Raw genomic sequence first — 19552 nt, forward strand, 5'->3', positions numbered from 1 at the left:
TTTAAAATCAAGATGAAAACTCCACTATGCCCCTTGTTAAATTGGTCTAATGGTTAATTCCTCTAATTGTTCAAAATTAGCAGCTTGTTCCCAGTCAGAATTTGTCTAGCTTCAGTTCCCAACCTGTGTACAAAAAGTACATCTCGATCCCACTTCCCCTATGTGGAGAAATGTCACCCCAAGTACTGGTGAACGTTGCTGTTCATATTTGAGAAACATGCCCGCATGATGTATTTCTGTCTTACAAATAGCACCTCATTTTGAGGAGCGGTGTTAAAACAAATGCGTGCCGATGTGTCTCTGCCTTTATCCAGGCTGAAATGTTTGTTTAAAGTGAAAGGAAATGGCTTAGTCTGTAAGAACCTTTTGACTGTGCCAGAAATGACAGCTCGTAGTCAAAACCCTGTTGTGCTGATGCATTGCATGGCTTTTGATTGTGGAAAGGATTCAGGGATCTGGGGCTAGCTCTTTAAACACAAAGTCGGATCAGTCAGCACTTTCATTTGCAATGTGAATTCTTGGGTTCGTCACTGTTTTGCTTCTGAGTGGTGACCTCTTTGTAAATTTGTAGATTCCTCGGTTCCAAGATCATCTCATCTCACCTGTATAACACAGGCCATAGAACTTCCCCATAATAATTCCTTTTGAACTAGAGCATGGCTTAAAAAAAAATCCAATCAATCATCTTATCTTGAGTTTGTCCTTTGGATCTAACTGATGGTGGTATGTAGTATATTGACTGTGAGGACTTACTCAGCGCTGTAGGATAGGACAGGTTTTAAAGGACTGGTGGTGTTCTCTCGTGCGTAGCACACGCTCATGATTGCTGGATGTTTGGATTAATAGTCACAAAGCAAGACTGGGACCAACTTGGTAAAATCCGAACGGCGATTGTTTGTCTTTGAACTGAGGGACTTACTGCTGAGAGAGGTCAGTACAGCTTGGTTTGGTTTGAAGGCCGAGCAGTTGAGGATGCGGTTTGTGCCAACACCTGTTCGTGTATCGTTTCAGCACCACAAGAACGGCCAGACTGGGTCAGAACAATGGTCCATCTAGCCCAGTGTCCTGTCTTCCGACAATGGCCAGAGGGAATGAGCAGAACATGGCAATCATCGAGTGATCCATCCCCTCTCGCCCATTCCCAGCTTCTGGCTCAGAAGCTCGGGATATTCAGAGCATGGGGTTGCATCCCTGACCTTCTTGGCTAATAGCCCTTGATGGACCTATCTTCCCCGAACTCAGCTAGTTCTTTTTTCAACCCCGTCTTTTATTGTTGGCCTTGGCAGATAACCCATTTTCCCTGTCGTCTGTTCCGTTTTGCCATGGTGGTTGGTAATAACAACGTGTTGCATTTCGAAGCGCTGTGCAGAATAATTAGAATTTCTTCCCTGCAAATGTTTAGAGCATTTTTATGGTGTTCTCGCCTGCCCCCACGTATTTGTTCCTGTGCCTAGCATTTGATAGAATGGCTTTTATTTGCTTTGCTTTTCCATTCAGTATATTTCAGATGTAATGCAGTGTTCTACTTGAGTATATCTTCTCCCGTTAGCCTTGCTAATCTGTTCCAATGGTGAAGTCCCCTCGCTGTTAACAATGCATACCTTCTCTCCAGTCTGACTTCGTGTAGCTTCAACTTCCAGCCATGGGATTGTGTTAGACCTTTGAGTGCTAGATTGAAGAGTCCATTATTAAATATTTCTTCCATGTGGAGGTACTCAGACTGCAGTCGGGTCTTCTCTTGGTTAAACTAAATACATTCAGTTCCTGGAGTCTCCCTCTAGAATCATCTTCATGGCTCTTCTCTGAACCCTCCCCAATTTGCCAACATCCTTCTTGAATCGTGGACACCGGAACTGGACACAGGATTCGCACCAGGGCCAAATCCAGAGGTCTTAGAACCTCCCTGTTGCTACTTGAGATTCCCTTGTTTATACATCCCAGGATCACATTTGCCTTTTCGGCCCCAGTGTCACATTGGGAGCTCATGTTCTGCTGATTCTCCAGCATGACCCCAAGTCTTTTTCAGAGTCACGGCTTCCCAGGGGAGAGTCCCCCATCCCGCCAGTACGGCCTACAATCTTTGTTCCCAGATAGGAGTCTATATCTGGTGCAAAGTGGCTCCAGCACCGTACTGTACTCCTGGGTTCTATCACTGGCCTGTTGGGTGTAGCAGTCTCCGATCCTGTCCCCTACCCAATAGATCACACGGCTTTTCTCAGAGCACGAGAACCCCACTCTGATCTGGATAGGTTGCTATGGCCTACGCTATATGTCGTCTTGGAAGGCTTAGATTTTTATCAGGAATTGTTCTTAGCCATTGATTTCTCTGGCCACACGCACACCCAGGAAGCTGGGAATCGAAACGTACTGATAGGCAAAGTAAGACAAACGCAGCTTGAGAACTTTGATTTAAGGATATTTACTTGATGTATTTTGACGGGTGTTGTTGACAGTTTGCATTCTAATGGCTGTTAAGTGTTGACTTTTTGAATTTCAACATCTACTGTCCTTAAATAATTATTGTCTGGCCCCTCCCCCATTAATTTCCAGCAACTGTGAAAATTTAAATTGATAAATATAGGGAAAAAATGCTTAAAATGAACACCCATGATATCCGTCAAATAAAAAATCCAGGAATTCTGTCCAGTTTAGTTATAGGTGAGGTCGGAGTAGATGATCATAGCAGTGCATTGTGGTCTTAAAATCTAGGAATCCTGTGTTGTTGTTGTCTCCCCTCTCCCCTCTCTTCCCACATCATTAGCAGATCTTGGCTCTATCTAGCCAGATGAAGTGGGCTAGTGCGCTTTCTGGATCACTTGTCTCTCTGTGCTGTGGTGTATCTTTTCCTCCCTCAGGGAGGTGATATCCTGGGTATATTTATTTTTGGTCACTACTCTGTGTATGAGGATTGAGCTAAGAGAGGAAAGATGAGGTTGTGACGTAGTTTAAGGTTTACATTTTTAACAGGGCAGGGAATTGATGCCTAGAACACCTTACCAAAGGCTGTGCTGGGTTCTCCATCACCGGCCAGTTTTGAAGGAAGATGGGGTGGTTTTTTTTCTCAAAGATCTGCTCTGGTTCAACCAGGTGTGAATTTTGGGCTACCTGAGGTCCGAGTAGGGGATCCCAGTGGTCATGTCTGGCTTTATAATCTATGACTCGGTGAATTTAAATTGCAGTAGGGGCATAAGGCCAGTGAGGCCAGGGTCCCCATTGTGTGAGAAGCTCTACAAATGTGCCCTGCTCTGAAGAGTTGATAATCTTCTTATGTGTTGGTCCGGTTCCTGGACCAATGAGACCCTGATCTCAGCTGGACTCCTTTCATGTGAATAATAAAATACAAGTTGAAAACCACCGGGCTGGAATTTTGTTGTCGTTGCCACCGGTGGAATGGAGTGGCCCTTTGAAGTCAAGCCCTTTTGTGGAATTTGTGCTCTTCTGTTTCATTGCATGGTTCTGTAGTTCCCCGTTGGACGTATTTCCTGGTTTTCAGTCTGTTGGTGTGTGGGCAAATCCACTGAAGTAGAAAAAGCCCCCTGTGAGGTACCAGGGCTTTTGTCTTTAATGTGGGCAAGGGAAATCTGTCCTGGGTCCGGTTCTGTTCAATATCTTGATGTGTGATTTGGATAACAATGGAGAGAGTACACTGATAAAGTGTACGGACGATACCAAGCTGGGAGGGTTGGCAAGTGCTTTGCAGGACAGGGTTAGAATTCAAAATGATCTTGACAAACTGCAGAAATGGTCGGAAGTAAGTAGGATGAAATTCAATATGGAGAAGTGGAAGTACTCCACTTAGGAAGTAATAAGTCTTCGCACACACACAAAATGGGAAATGACTGCCTAGGAAGGAGTACGGTGGAAAAGGATCTGGGAGTTATAGTGGACCGCAAGCTAAATATAAGTCAACTATATGATACTGTTGCCAAAAAAAAAAAAGCGTACATCATTCTGGGTTGTTTTAGCGAGAGTGTTATAAGCAAGACACATGATGTAATTCATCCACTCTACTCAGCACTGATGAGACCTCAGCTGCAGTACTGTGTCCGCTTGTGAGCACCCTGCTTTGGGAGCACACACTGGGGACAGGCCGGAGGAGAGCAACACAAATGAGGAAAGGTGTAGAAAACATTACCTCCGACTGGTCAGATTTAAAAAAAAACAACAGGGTGAGGAGTATTGTTTAATCTGGAGAAGAGACGGCTGAGGGGGGACATGTTGACAGTTTTTAAGTACATAGTGGTTTTAAAGAGGAGCGTGATAAATTGTTCTCCTTATCCGCTGAGGACAGGACAAGAAGCAATGATTTTAAGTAGCAGCAAGGGAGGGTTAGGTTGGACATTAGGAAAAACTTCCTGACTGTCAGGGTAGCTAAACATGGGAACAAATTCCCTACGGAGGTTGTGGAACCTCCATCGCTGCAGGTTGTTAAGAGCAGGTTAGACAAACCCCTGTCAGGGATGGGCTAGATAACACTTCGTCCTGCCTCAGTGCAGGGGACTGGCCAGCTGACCTCTGGAGGTCCCTGGCAGCCTGCACTCCCAGGGTTCCTAGGGGGCAGCCATGTTTAAAGAAAGCCCGGCTGGTCCTCGGCACCCTGCAGTTCCCAGATTGTTAACATGGTGCATTTTCCCAGCAGAGAAGAGGCCTGAGGCAGAGGAAGGTGGGGGCGGCTGCAGATTGTAAAGAAATAGAAGATGACAAAAGCCCTAGTTCAGTCCCTTAGCCCATCTTCCCGCCTGCAAACGGCAAATGGGGACCTCAGGATCACTGTCCCCTTTCTTATTGTGTTCCGGTGCTCTCTACCCTCTCCGCCTCGCCTCTCCGGGCCGAGCGTGCCCGGCGCTCTCTACCCTCTCCGCCTCGCCTCTCTGGGCCGAGCGTGCCCGGCGCTCTCTACCCTCTCCGCCTCGCCTCTCCGGGCCGAGCGTGCCCGGCGCTCTCTACCCTCTCCGCCTCGCCTCTCCGGGCCGAGCGTGCCCGGCGCTCTCTACCCTCTCCGCCTCGCCTCTCCGGGCCGAGCGTGCCCGGCGCTCTCTACCCTCTCCGCCTCGCCTCTCCGGGCCGAGCGTGCCCGGCGCTCTCTACCCTCTCCGCCTCGCCTCTCCGGGCCGAGCGTGCCCGGCGCTCTCTACCCTCTCCGCCTCGCCTCTCCGGGCCGAGCGTGCCCGGCGCTCTCTACCCTCTCCGCCTCGCCTCTCCGGGCCGAGCGTGCCCGGCGCTCTCTACCCTCTCCGCCTCGCCTCTCCGGGCCGAGCGTCCCCGGCGCTCTCTACCCTCTCCGCCTCGCCTCTCTGGGCCGAGCGTCCCCGGCGCTCTCTACCCTCTCCGCCTCGCCTCTCTGGGCCGAGCGTGCCCGGCACTCTCTACCTGGCCTCATCTGTTCTAAGCCACTGATTATTTTTTGTGCTCGCCTCTGGACTCTCCAGTTTGTTCCCATCTCTCTTAAGGTGCAGTGCCCAAAACTGGACACTGGACTCCAGCCGAGGCCTGGGTAGAGCGGGACAGTTAGTTCCAGTGGCTTCTGTGTGACTCTCCTTTTCATACATCCCAGGATGACATTCGCCTTGTTTGCATCATGCTGTTAACACATGTTCAGTTTATGACCCAGTAAAACCCCCAGGTCCTTTCCTGCAGTACTGCTGCCTGAGCGTGGGGGATTTACTTTGTAGTACTTTGCACTTGTCTTCACAGAAATTCCACCTGATTGAATTCAGACTGGTTCTCCAGTTCAGGCTGTAAGCTCTGGCCTGGGGGCTGGCTATTACTACATGAATTTTTACCAGGGAGGGTAATTAACCACTGGGACAATTTCTCAAGGGTCATGGTGGGGTGTTTTTCTGAAAGATCTATAGTTCAAGCATGAATTAGTCTGGGGAAGTTCAGGGGCCCGTGTTGTACAGAAGATCAGACTAGATGGTGACAGGTTTTCCTTCTGGCCTTCTCATCTGTGAATAAAAAGGGGCATGATAAAAGGAGATGAAATTATGACTGGGATGTGGAAGGTAGGCGTAGAGCTTCTGCTCCCCCTATGTCCTAACACCAGAAGAGACATGAAAGGTGGCTAAAAGATTTCTTCCATGCAGCCACAGGAAAGTGATGAGGCTGAGAACGTAGCCAGGTTCAGAAAAGAGACCGGACACTTGCATGGCTGTCGAGGCTGTTCAGAGTTGTTATAAGGGGTAGTAACGAATTCTGGAAGGCATATTAAGCTGACTTTTGTTGTACGGTAACATGAGTAAGGATTGCAATAACCCCTGGCGGGCCCTGTTAGGCTGGAGGCTATATGAACACAGAATGAAACTTTGCAATCTGAGTAGCCTTAAGTGTCCCATGAGAGCACTTTCCCACAGTCAAAGCAGCTCTTGCTGGTAGCCGATTTCCCTGATCTTCAGTCCTACGCTTCCTCTTTCTTAATTTCGCACCATGTACATAGCGGAATTGGTGCAGCAGGGGCCTCCGTGCCCGGCTTCTCGGTGGCAGGGGGCTGCTGTCGGTGCCTGTGCCGTGCTCAGCGGTTGGGGTGTAGGGCCTCTTGCACTGAAACTGACCCCCTTTCCTACGTCGCCAGCGTCTGGTCAGCGTGTGTCCTGTCCTGGGAAATGTCAGAAGTGAATCGTAGCTGCCAAAACCACCCCCCATTGGATCACTTGGCTCCAGAGTGCACGTGGTGGCTTCTGGGGCACATGGCAGCTGAGCAGATGCACAGATTTTAAGACCCTGAGGAATCATTAGATCCTTAGTCTGATCTCCTGTGTTACACGAGCCAGGGAACTTATTTCTCTTACCTCGGAGCCAGGACTCCTGGGTTCTCTCCCGGCTGTGGGAGGGGAGTAGGGGCTGGTGGTTAGAGCTTGAGGGGTGCTGGGAGCCAGGACGCCTGGGTTCTCTCCCTGGCTCTGGGAGGGGAGTGGAGGCTGGTGGTTAGAGCGAGGGGGGCGGGGGCTGGGAGCCAGGACTCCTGGGTTTTATGCTTGGCTCTGGGAGGGGAGTGGGGGCTGATGGTTAGAGCGGGGGTGGGGCTGGGAGTCAGGACTCCTGGGTTTTATGCTTGGCTCTGGGAAGGGGGTGGTGTCTAGTGGTTAGAGCACGTTTGAGCAGGGTGGGGCTGGGAACTGAGACTCATGGGTTCTATCCCCAGCTCTGGGATCCTTTCAAAAAGGTGTTAGGTAATAAAGCAAGTCCTCACTCACCTCTCCAGCACCCGAGTTCGTGCGGAGTTGGTATGGGGCACACAATTCTGTCAGAGACCAGACACCAATGCGTTGATCAACGGGCTCACACTATCCTTAGCTCTAAAAAGCTTTAGATTAAGTGTGGCCCCTTTATTAGGGGTGAGCATCAATATTTATACACAGAAGTAAACAAAGTGATTAACAAAAGATAATGGTCATGCATAATCAATCAATATTTTACAGGAAAAGCAAGTTTAACAAGTAAATGCATAGAGATAAAGGCTAATGGCTACTTAATAAAGGGGGTGTCATGAGTAGTTTGCAGGTCAGTGCTTTGTTCGATAAAGGGTTCAGAAAGGATTATGCAGAGACGGCCAGTCTGGGTGTGTTTTGGCTCCCCAAAGTTCACCAAAAGTTTAGACCCAACATTCCTCCATTTGTAGCTTTGAGATAACTATTAATCAAAAAGCTACACCCTATTTCAAGATCTCAAGGGCCGCTTGGCAATTTCAGCCTGGGCCAATTCGAAGAGAGTAAGGCTTTTAGCTGAAGTGGGAAAAGAATAAACTGACTTACATGAGTTTATGAGGGAGGGGACACACTGAATACAGCAACACAGTATCATAAGGACTACTATGGCCCCAACAACACCCACCAAGAGTTTTTTTTTTTTTAACCCACCCAAATCCGGGCAGCCAATTTCATAAGGCTCCCCACCAATTATAAGGTGGCTGGCCAGAGGAGTAGTTTTTAGCCATTTCCCTTAGGTGTTTGGTACGTTGAAAAGTGTTAGAGTAGGTGTCATTTACAAAAACACAGCATTCTTCATAAGCAGAAAATAAACTAAAAAAGCATAAAAAAACATACAGTTGTCAGAATAAAGGGTCCTCTCATTTTTTTCGAGTCAATTTAAGTCTAATGTCTGAGAGAGGTAAGCTGGTCCACTGGTCGAAGGCAGTGTCCTCAGTGGTGACAAGAGCTGCTGGTCCGTCACTGTGGTCCACTACGGCTGGCTTGACGTGGGAGTGGTGGATCCAAGATTTGCATCCTTTCAGGAACACTGCAGTCTGGGTTGTTAAAAGAACCTGGTGGGGTCCAGTAAACCTTGGCTGGAGGGTGTCGTCACGAACGAACTGTTTGGCCCAGACGAAGTCCCCTGGTTGGAACGGGTGGATCTGTTCCTCCAGCGGCACGGTCTGGGAAAACTGCGAGGCTTTCCAAAGGGTACGGAGGCGAACCTGTAGGGAGAGAAACTGACACGCGGTCATATGATCCCCTCCCAATAGTGAAACATCAGCACGTGGTAGCGCCCCGCCTTTGAAAGGGGGGTGTCCATAGAGCAGTTCAAAGGGGGATAATCCCAATGCGCGGGTTGGGCGAGTACGAAGGTGAAACAGGACCAAGGGAAGTACCTGAGGCCACTTTAATCCTGTTTCCTGACAGTATTTAGCCAATGTAAACTTAAGTTTCCTATTCATACGCTCAACTTTCCCGCTAGACTGGGGGTGGTAGGGTGTATGAAAGGAGTGTGAAATGCCCAGTCCTTGTTCTAAACGGCCAAGGACATGACCAGTAAAGTGAGGTCCGCGATCTGAGTCGAGCACAAGAGGGATGCCAAAACGGGGTACAATGTCTCTAAGGAGAATCTTTGCCACTGTGGCAGCAGTACAATTAGCAGTAGGAAAAGCTTCAACCCAGGAAGTCAGAGGGCAAACCAAAACAAGGAGGTGCTTTTTCCCAAAAGCCTTTGGCATATCTGCAAAGTCAATTTGAAGATGTTGAAATGGAGCAGCAGGCGGAGGTCTTCCACCCTTAATTTTGTTAAGAGGTGGAGCAGGTTCATTACGCTGACATGTGCTGCATGCTTTCACTATTGATAGGCAATAGGGTTGAATGCCTGGAGCATACCAAAAGCGAGCGATAGTGTCCACGAGGGCGTGCGTGCCGTAGTGACCCCCTTTATCATGGTGCCAGCGAACTGCCACGGGGTATGTGGAGCGAGGGAGGCAGGCTCGGCCATCTGGCATAAGCCAGGTCCCTTTGACCAGAGTGGCCCCGAGGCTTTCCCACGATTGTAGTTCAGCAGCGGGTACTGGTACGGGGTGCGGTGGAGTAAAGGAGGAGGTTGCAATAGCCAATGTGGGCATGGCTAAAGGTAAGGTGGCAGCCTTCTTGGCGGAGGCGTCAGCCAGGGCATTCCCACGGGTAACGGGGCTACTATCTTTAGTATGGGCCCGGCAGTGAACTACAGCCAGGACAGAGGGTTTTTGGAGGGCGTCCAAAAGCTTGTGGATGAGGGGGAGGTGCTGAATGGGTTTACCGGCAGCTGTCTGGAAACCTCGAAACTTCCAGAGGTGGATATGACAATGCACAACTCCAAAAGCATATTTGCTATCAGTAAAAATGGTAACGGTCTTACCAGCGGCCAACTGGCAAGCTCGGGCCAGGGCATAGAGTTCAGCGGCTTGGGCTCCCCAGTTGCCTGGCAGTGAGGCGGCCTCTTGAATGTCCCATTCAGAGGTGACAGCATAACCAGTGAAACGCTTGCCATCAACATAGAAGGAGCTTCCGTCCGAGAAGAGGATGCAATCGGGGTTGTCCAGTGGCACGTCAAACAGGTTGTCTCTTATCTGTAAGATGCTGTAAACTACTTCCACACAGTCGTGCTGATCCTGGAGGACTGGCAGGTCAGGAAGCAAGGTAGCTGGATTAAGGGGTCCACACCTTTCAAAAATTAGGTTAGTGTCTTCTAAGAGTTCGGCCTCTAGCTGTTGCTGACGATGGGCCGAAAAGACTTGGGTTGTGCCCCTACGCAGAAGGGCTGACAAGGCATGAGAGGTCCAAACCGTGGTAAAATGACCCAGGGTTAGGCTCTTTGCCTTTGTGATCAGCAGGGCAGCTGCTGCCAGAGTCCGGGTGCAGGATGGGGTTCCCTGAGCGACAGGGTCGATTTGCTGAGAGTAAAAAGCAAGCGGGAAATGGTGGGGCCCGCTCAGCTGGGTAAGGACACCACTAGCAATTCCGCCCCTCTCGTGGACAAAAAGGTGAAAGGGTTTGCTGTAATTGGGGGGGGCGGAGAGACATGGAGAAGGCCACACTGTCCTTGAGTAACTGAAAGGCTTGAATAGTGTCCGGGGACCACTGCAAAGGGTCAGGAGCAAGGTTAGCAGTGAGTCGGTGGAGCAGTTTGCTTAACTCCCCGCAGGACGGCAACCAGGGGCGACAGAAGCCAATTAATCCTAAGAAACCTCAAAGTTGTTTCTTGGTGTTCGGTAGAGGGCAGTTTTGAATAGTCTTTATGCGGGCTGGGTCCATCTGTCTTCCCTCTGGGGTTAACAGGAAGCCCAGATATCGGACCTTTTGTGAGACCCACTGAATCTTTTTAGGGTCTACCTTGTGGCCTCTGGTGTGTAGGTATAATAAAAGTGCCTTACCATCGATGCGGAGGGCAGCTTCTTCGCGATTACCTAATAGGATGTCATCTACGTATAGGACCAATGTGGATCCCTGCGGACTGGTGAAACCTTCCAAGTCGTGGCGGAGGCACTGGCTGAAAATCGTGGGGCTCTCTCTGTAGCCTTGAGGAAGTCGTTGCCAGACATAACTTTGTCCCTCCCAGGTGAAACCAAAGAGATACTGAGAGTCTGGGTGCACAGGAATGCTGAAAAAAGCTGATTTTAAATCAATAACAGTGAACCACTCAGCATCCCAGGGGATTTGGCTGATGATAGTAGCTGGGTCAGGAACTACTGCATGAAGAGGGACCACATACTGATTAACAACTCGTAGATCCTGTACAAAGCGCCAACGAACAGGGTCTCCGTCCTTTTTAGGAGGCTTTTTGACAGGCAGTATAGGGGTGTTACAGGGAGTGCGCTGAGGGCGGACTAGCTTTTGTGCAATGAATCCCTCGATAATGGGGCGGATGCCCTCCCGGGCTTCCAGCGACAGGGGGTATTGAGGGACTGACGGGGGGGTTAAGGAAGGCTTCACCTGAATCCTTACGGGCTCTGCCGAAAGGAGCAGGCCAACATCAGTGTCAGAAATTCCCCAGAGGGTTGAAGGCAAGTCAGTGAGGTCAGGGGAGAGAGAGGGGGGTGTTTCCCAATTACCCTGAGTAGGGGCCGAATCTCCTAACACTGTCATCAATAATCCTACCCCTTCAGGAGTGCAGGTTAAAGTAGCCTCAAGCTTACAGAGTAAATCCCGGCCCATCAAAGGGATCGGACAAGCTGGGGAAAAAAGAAAACGGTGAGGAAAACATTTATCAGCATAAACAACATTCAAAGGCAAAGTGAGTTCCAGAGACTGTGGGTTGCCCTCCACCCCAGTCGCAGTTTTAACCTCAGAGGATAGCCAGGGAGAGGGGGCATGATTTAAAAGAGAGAAAGTAGCCCCAGTATCAATGAGGAAAGAGACAGGCAGTCCCTGGACTGAAAGGGTTAAACGAGGCTCTTTGCTGGGAGGGGAGAAAGTGAGAAAGGAGCCGGCTAAAGACATTAAGGAAATAAGACCATCACATTGTTTGTCTTCGCCCCCGGGGTACCGTCATTGAGGAGGCTGAGTTTGCTGCGGCTGCTGCTGTTTCCCGTAGTTGATCCAGGCCTGGGGAATGGGCTGAGCTGGTGGTGCAGCTGTAAAGGCATCTCTCTAACTATACTTTTATTACTCGCAAGAGATTTGACAGGGACATCCTCTGGGCTATCCTCAGGGGGGGGGGCATGCACCCTGCTGTATCTGTTTGGACATTAGCCTAGTAACTACTCCTCCCGAGGTTTGCCCCTCCATTTCCTCCTCATCCTTCTGCAGAAATTCCAATTTGGGATTCTGCAGATTCCCCTCTGCTACATGGAGAGAGTCCCCCTGCGGAGGAATAGGGGCAGGTGCAGAGGGGACCAGCTGACGAGTCAAAACACGCCGTGGTTTACACCCTTCATTGAAATAACCTGGAGGGGGTTCACTCTCGGGAGAGTACCTGACTGCCATAATTTTTAAAGATTTCCACAGCTCTGCTGCTGTGTCCCAACAAAACCAGTAACATAACTGTCCCGGATGGTCTTTTTCGATCTGGCTCTTTACTCCTCTTAAGGCAGCCTGTTCGAAAGAGCCATACGAAGGCCACCTCATCTCCGGGTCGGCCAATACCGCGGTATACCCAGTCCAATTCCTTACACATAGTGTGTACAACTTCTTCCTAGACATTCCTGTCTGTACTGGGAGTTTCCCTTCGTTCCATAACTTATTTACAATCCCCAACGGACTCTCAAGAGGCACGCTAGTCCCTTTACCCATGGTGTCTGACAGGAGCCCTCCAACTGGCGTTTACCCTGCTGTCCAATACACGACCCCTCAATATTGAATTGGCTGGGAGAAATCTCCTGTGGCGCCTTGCCAATTCATATATGAGTGGTCTGACCACTGGACAGAGGTACCGCACCAGAAGGAATCCCGGACGAGCCCCCAAATTGTTAGGTAATAAAGCAAGTCCTCACTCACCTCTCCAGCACCCGAGTTCGTGCGGAGTTGGTATGGGGCACACAATTCTGTCAGAGACCAGACACCAATGCGTTGATCAACGGGCTCACACTATCCTTAGCTCTAAAAAGCTTTAGATTAAGTGTGGCCCCTTTATTAGGGGTGAGCATCAATATTTATACACAGAAGTAAACAAAGTGATTAACAAAAGATAATGGTCATGCATAATCAATCAATATTTTACAGGAAAAGCAAGTTTAACAAGTAAATGCATAGAGATAAAGGCTAATGGCTACTTAATAAAGGGGGTGTCATGAGTAGTTTGCAGGTCAGTGCTTTGTTCGATAAAGGGTTCAGAAAGGATTATGCAGAGACGGCCAGTCTGGGTGTGTTTTGGCTCCCCAAAGTTCACCAAAAGTTTAGACCCAACAAAGGCAGCCCCCAGAACAGAGCCTGGTGTTCCCGACAGGGCGTTGTCATCGTAACGCAGCGCTCACTAGCTTAACACAGCAGCGGTATCCGTAGAGATCAGAGTGGAGTCCATTAATTCATCTCTCCGTTTCACATTTCCTTGGTCCGGCGTTCTCAGTGATTAAATGCACTTTCATTGAGCAGCCAAATTTACGTGTACGAGGGAGCTCTTTAAAAATTCAAACATCCAAAACCGCATCCAGACCCTTGCATATTGCAGTGGCTGTGCTTTCCTCTTGGCTGGAAACCCAGATTTCACTGGGCTTGGTTAGAAATTATTAATTAAGGACCCATAATGTGCTCAAGACAGAAAATAAATACAGCCCCTTGACCACGAGAACTTACAAGCTAAGAGGCCGGCACGTCTGAGCCAGCGCCTTTTAGCAAATCCAGAGGGAAGAGACATTTACTGAGTTATGAGGAATTGGGAGTTTCTCTTCCTGGCTCCACTGCTGATGCGCAGAGCATACCACCTTCCGCCTTTACCTCAGTTTCCCCTCCCACTTTTTGTTTGTTTTTCTGGGCCTGGGCCATCTCTTGTTATGGGTTTGTACGGCATCTGGCACAGAGGGGCCCCCCTTTCTGTTAGGGCTTGTCCGGTGCCACAAGGCTCTGTATGGTGCCCCATGGAACAAAAGACCTTGGTATCGATTGGGTGACCCTGTACAGTGTCTGGAACCGTGAAGGGGCTGCGGTCTCTATTGGGGGGGGGAAGGGGGTTGGGGAACGCTGCGTACAGCACAGTGATGGCCTTCATCTCGTCAGGGAGCTGGGTTAGTATTGTCGAGTGACTCCCCGGTTTGTTCCTTCGCTGGCTGGGGGTGGGGAGGAGGGGAGAAGAAGCCCCCAGAGATTTTGCACTTTTGGCGGCTGTTTCGTGATTTACCTTCTGAAACGATCCTATTCTTGCTCCCCTCGTCTCCTTTCAGGTTTGTTATGGGGATGATCTGAGAGGAAGTAAGTCCTAGTAACATCCTGACGGGTGTGAGGAGGGAGGACACAGGAGAAAGGTACCAATGGCTACAGATTCCGGCGAGCCAGCCAGCACGGAAGACCCGGAAAAACCTGATGGAGTTTCTCTGGAGGGCAGGATCCCGACCATCGAAGCTGCTTTGATCATGGAACCCGTTGGTGCCCCGGCCTCTGGGGGCACCAGGGAACGGAAGCGGTTCTTCCGCAAGAGTGTGGAGATCATGGAGGAGGACAGAACCACTGAGCCGTCTCCCAGGGATGAGCGAGAGCAGCTGGCTGCGTGCGGTCGCCGAGTGGACCAGCTCTCTGCTGGCGTGCTGGGGCAGGAGGTCAGGAATGAGCTGGGTTCCAAGGCGATTTCGGAGGCCTCCAAGGAGAAGACCAAGAAGGAGATTGAAGAGGAAGCAGAGATGAAAGCGGTGGCCACCTCGCCCAGCGGCCGCTTCCTGAAATTCGATATTGAGTTGGGCCGAGGGGCCTTTAAAACTGTCTTCAAAGGGCTCGACACAGAGACGTGGGTTGAGGTGGCCTGGTGTGAACTTCAGGTTAGTACAGGAGATGTCATTCTGTGCAGTAATTGGTGTGTTTTCTCTTAAATCTCCAGCTCCTGGAGTCCTGGGATTATGTAAAAACCAGGTGAAAGCCTGGGTTGTAAAACCTGTAGCAGCAGGGAGAAGTAATCTGCCATCTGTGCAGTTGCCAATGAAAATTGTCGTGTGGAAATTAGTTGCAGAGTAATGGGGGATGCTTGGTTGAGTTACCTCTGATACGCTGATATATTCCTGGTATGGGTAACAGGCTGCCTGTTTTTAAATCCAGATCTGTCCTAGGAATTATGTTGGCCTGTGACTCTCAGGGATGATTGAACCTGCTTGTATCTGTTTGCATCGCTTCACCCTGACTCAGCAGACATTCTAGGCTTTAGAGTGACACACTGACAGAGCGACCCTCCTTGAATCTTCTTACACGCATAGGCTAGGAATGTAATCCTCCTCCTCTAAGACTTAGGAGACCCGGGTTTGATTCTGTGGTTCACCATAAACTTCTTGCTTGGTCACATCATTTAGCCTCTCTGCCTTCACTTTGCCTATCTGTCTAGCGCTGCCCTGCCTCGCACGGGTGTTGTGGCAAGTCGAGATTGTGAAATGCTTAAGCGCTGCAGGTAAAACGTGCTGTGTAATTTTATTTGAGGGAAGTCCTACAGCTGGCGTCAGACTCAGTGACCATAGTCCCTTCTGGCTTTGGCATCTGTAAGAGCCCGTAACTTTTTTTCTTTTATTATGATTATTAAAACTCTCTGCTCACGCTCGCTTTTTAAAAATGGATCCTCACTTTACTGCCAGATTCTCGCCTTTAGTAGAGATGGCTGCAGAACCAGGGAATCACTCCACCCCCCTGGGCTGAGGCAGGCCCTGAGGGAAGTGGGGGCGGAGAAGCTGTCATGTGCCCTCACCAGCTTGCTGAAAATGTTCGGAATGACTTTGTCTTGTGAGAGTGAAGCCAGCCCTGAGGACTGTGAAATGGGTTTTAACCTCAGCTAACGTATCTGACTGCTGGTCTATGGTACATTTCTAGTCCTTAAAGCCCCAGCACCTGGATTCATGTGATGTGAGAGTCTCAGCTTTCTTTAAAAAAAAAAAAAAGGAAGTAAGTTTCTAGCATGGAAAAGCTTTGAATCATGACCCATAAAGGCTCAGAAGTCAGAAGGCCAATAACCCCTTCTCTCCCTGACACTTGAAATCTGGTGAGATCCTCATCATTGTTTTCGGTTGGACAGGCCCCCCGAGGGATGGTACGGGTTTCCTTGGGTCTGCCTCAGCTGATCTCTCGAGGTCCCTTCCAGCCCTGCCTTTCTGTGGTTGCCTGACGTTTAAGCCAATCTTGTGAATTTTTGCCTCGGGGGTTTGTGGACGCTTGGGGCCGGCAGATACATAAGGCGGGTGTGGCTGCAGCCCCCCGTGATGAGTTTTCTGGTACTTCTGCTGTTGGCTCTTCCAGTGATCGCTGGCCAGGCTCAGCCCTGCCCATCGCGCTGCTGGGGATTGGATCCTTGTTTCCTTGTGTCTGTCTGTCTGTGTGTCTGTCTCTACCTGTTTTCTTTTTATTTGAATGGGAAGCTCCGTGGGGCAGGGACCACTTTTTTGTTCTGCCTTTGTACAGCGCCTGGCGCAGTGGGGTCTTGGTCTGTGGGGGGGCCTGATAGGAGCTACTGTAATACACCTAATAAATAGCAATAATGATGTACAGCACCTAGCACAATGGGCTTCTGGGCCACCACTCGGGTTCCTAGGTGCTACCATAATACGCCTAATAAATCATACCATGGGGTCGCACTCTTCACCGAGCTCACTGTACGCACCCTCCATTCCCCACACAAACTGCTTTAGATGCTAGCCTCCCATCCTGCTCCAGTGCGGAGACTCCCTGCCGCCCCCGATCTCCCCGTATGCCAAGGGCTCTGTGTCCCCCCCCAGGTCCCTCATCTCCCGTACCAAGGCCCTATCTATCTCATAGAGCTGGAAGGGACCTCGAAAGGTCATCGAGTCCAGCCCCCTGCCTTCACTAGCAAGACCATGTACTGATTTTAGCCCCAGATTCCTAAGTGGCCCCCTCAAGGATTGAACTCACAACTCAGCACCCGGCACAACGAGGCCCTGATCTGAGCTGGGGCAGGGCCTGTCTCTTGCTGTGTGTCTGGGTAGCGCCCGGCGCAACGAGGCCCTGATCTGAGCTGGGGCAGGCCTGTCTCTTGCTGTGTGTCTGGGTAGCGCCCGGCGCAACGAGGCCCTGATCTGAGCTGGGGCAGGGCCTGTCTCTTGCTGTGTGTCTGGGCAGCGCCCGGCACAATGGGACCCTGATCTCAGTCGAGGTCATTCAGTGCCACCGTATTGTGAGTAACTGTAACATCATAATCTAGAATAAGGTCTCTGAAACCTAGAACTGTTAGTATCTTTTCAGCACAGCTCCCGGCTGCAGCCTTGTTGCGTATGGGTTTTTATCCCCGGCAGGAGCTGGGTCTGTTCTCCATAGATGGCCTGTCCACTAGACCTCACCCCCCAAAGAACTGGTCATCTCTGCCTCCTTCTCCGGGGCTAGAGCACCTACAGTAATGCTGTAGTGGGTGAACCAAAGCAAAGATTGATGGGGAAAGCTGGTGGGGTGGGTAATGTGCTATTTTAGAGCAAGTCAGACCTTTGCCAATGAAAATCCTCTTTGTTTCCTGGGGAACATTGAGCATCTGAGTGGTTCTGATTCAAAAGCCAGTGTGTTGCTGGTTGTGAGTTTTTTCCCCCCTCAGTGGGAGGCAGAATAGTTACCACAGACATAATAATTAGTTTAATCTTCTGTGCAGGGAGTTTGAGCTGCCGAGCCTGGTCAGAATTTTCCACTCCTCATGCAGCCACGTTCAGCCGGGGATGAATTCAGGGCAGTTCGGTGGCTTGTATCCGGTCTTGGACTCTGCCAACCTAGAGAGCTCCAGGGCAGGGGCATGTCAGCTCGCAGCAGGGGTAGATGTGTAAACAAGAGCCTCCTGTGGCTGCCTGATCTGTTCCCACAGTCATTGATCTGGCCGGCACTATGGGGGTGCTAATGGGGGGCCCTGAGCCGGAGGGTTTGCAAGCAGAATGTTATGGAGCCCGACCCTGTGTCTGACTGTCATGCTGGACGTGGGAACTCCTTCCTGTGCCCCTCTGCCGCTCACTTTATGGCATGAATAAGGTTGCCAGCCCTCTAGGATTGGCCTGGAGTCTCCAGAAATTAAAGATTATGTCATGTGATGAAATCTCCAGGACTACGTCTGACCAAAATTGGCAGCCCTTGGCCTGAAGCCCACCACTCTGCCGCGGCCGCAAACTCCCTGGCTGGCCGCTTTCACGTGTGTGGCCCAGTGCGTAGAAACAGCTTTGCCAGGTGGCCCCATCTGTCGGTGGTGGGTCGTCATCCAGTGAGAGAACGGCAGAGCCAGGCCCAGAGATGGTCCGATAATGCGTTCGCACCATTAGCTTTCTTCTCCGAGCACCTCCCAATCGGTGGACTTTGAGTCTCACTATGGGCTGCTGAGATAGAGAATCCATGTTTCCATTCTGTGGGGGCGGGGGGAACTGAGTCATGGAGGGGGAAAAGTGACTTGACCAAGGTTGCACAGGAAGTCTGTGGCGAAGGCAGAAAGTAGACCAGAGAGAGGTTGGCTCAGTGGGTTGTAGCCCCTGGCCAGGCCCAGATTAACAAGTCTGCAGTTGTTGCACTTGCAGAAGGCCCTGGCCAGATGGATCACACCACCAGTTGCTGAGATTTGGCCTGGACAACAGAGGGGCAACCAGGCCAAACCTGAGTGGGGCAGGGCCCAGCGAATGCAGGGTGGGCGAGAGGCAGTGAGCTGGGATTAAGAAAAGCCGCCCTACCCTGGGACAGGAGGGAGTGGTGTGCTGAGCTGGTAGGAGGAGGACATGCTGTGAGTGGCCCAGAAGGTCTTGGGGGCAGTGGATGAGTGGGAGGTGAGTTGATGGGTTATGGGGTAAATAGGGGGTGATGGGGTTGGAGGCTGCAGTGAGGGTGGGCCTGTTTGCATGAGGACAAAAGACTCTCCATTGAGGAGGGGTTGGCCAGGGGCTCAGAGGCCTTGGTGATTAGCAATCGGAAAAGCAGGCCAATCCAGCAAGGATTTCCTGTGTTTGAACCTTCAGCATGTCTCTTGGCAGTGCCAGACTCAAACAAACGCTTCTCAGTCTCCACAAAACTTCAGCTGCTTCTCATTCTGAGCCAGGGCCTTTGTTTACCTTTGTGTCTGTTTGACAGAGATTTGCATCTGAAATCCATCCAGTGTGCTGGGGCAGTCCTCCCTCCCACCCTCCCTGCAATGTGGGAAATGGATGGGCATTTAACAAGTCCCTGTAGCCCTGCATGGATGGGGATCGAGTACCCAGTTGGTAGCGGCAGAAAGATTAATTGGTCTTTTTTAGCTATTGCTAAAGTGATATTTGGCCTTGGGGAATGAAAACCAACCCCTTTAAAGTGTAGCAGGGAAGGTAATCTGGTCCTACTTGCCTGCCTCTTTTCATCAGCAAGCCGCCCTCCTTTCAAAGCTCCCAGCTATCCGCAGAGCTAAGTGCCACTTAGATGACTGTTTGTTTTGGCTTATGAAAGAGTAAGAGATTATGTTGGAAGGGCTGGGCCTTTGTAAAGCCACCCGCAAGAGGAAACTCGGAATGCGAGCTACCCCCAGAAACTGGGTTAGAGATTGAAACAAACTTCCTGGTAAGTCCTGGAAAGCCGTCAGGCCAGTTCTGAGCCTGCTGTAATGGCCATGAGGCAGCAACACAAAAAGGGGCACAGGTAGCAGAAACCTCAGCCCAGTGCCTGGGCGTCCTGATTTCTGCCTCGGGATGGGGTGGCCAGGGCTCCGCTGCTGGAATCCTGGGTCTAGTTCTGGTGTCCGCATTTCAAAGGATGTTGACAAT

At 50.6% G+C, this 19552-nt stretch overlaps 1 protein-coding gene across 1 annotated transcript in view; it reads left to right on the forward strand.

Moving 5' to 3' along the window:
* LOC127036469 (serine/threonine-protein kinase WNK3-like) overlaps window positions 1–19552 on the forward strand; it is a 59672-nt gene that overhangs the window by 4180 nt on the left and 35940 nt on the right. Inside the window, exon 3 of the mRNA XM_050927418.1 lies at window positions 14051–14638. Coding sequence (XP_050783375.1) covers window positions 14138–14638 — 501 coding nt within the window. The 5' untranslated portion in view covers window positions 14051–14137. The remainder of the gene's footprint in view (window positions 1–14050; window positions 14639–19552) is intronic.

Source organism: Gopherus flavomarginatus, chromosome 18 (genome assembly GCF_025201925.1).
Source record: "Gopherus flavomarginatus isolate rGopFla2 chromosome 18, rGopFla2.mat.asm, whole genome shotgun sequence".
Classification (NCBI taxonomy): domain Eukaryota; kingdom Metazoa; phylum Chordata; order Testudines; family Testudinidae; genus Gopherus; species Gopherus flavomarginatus.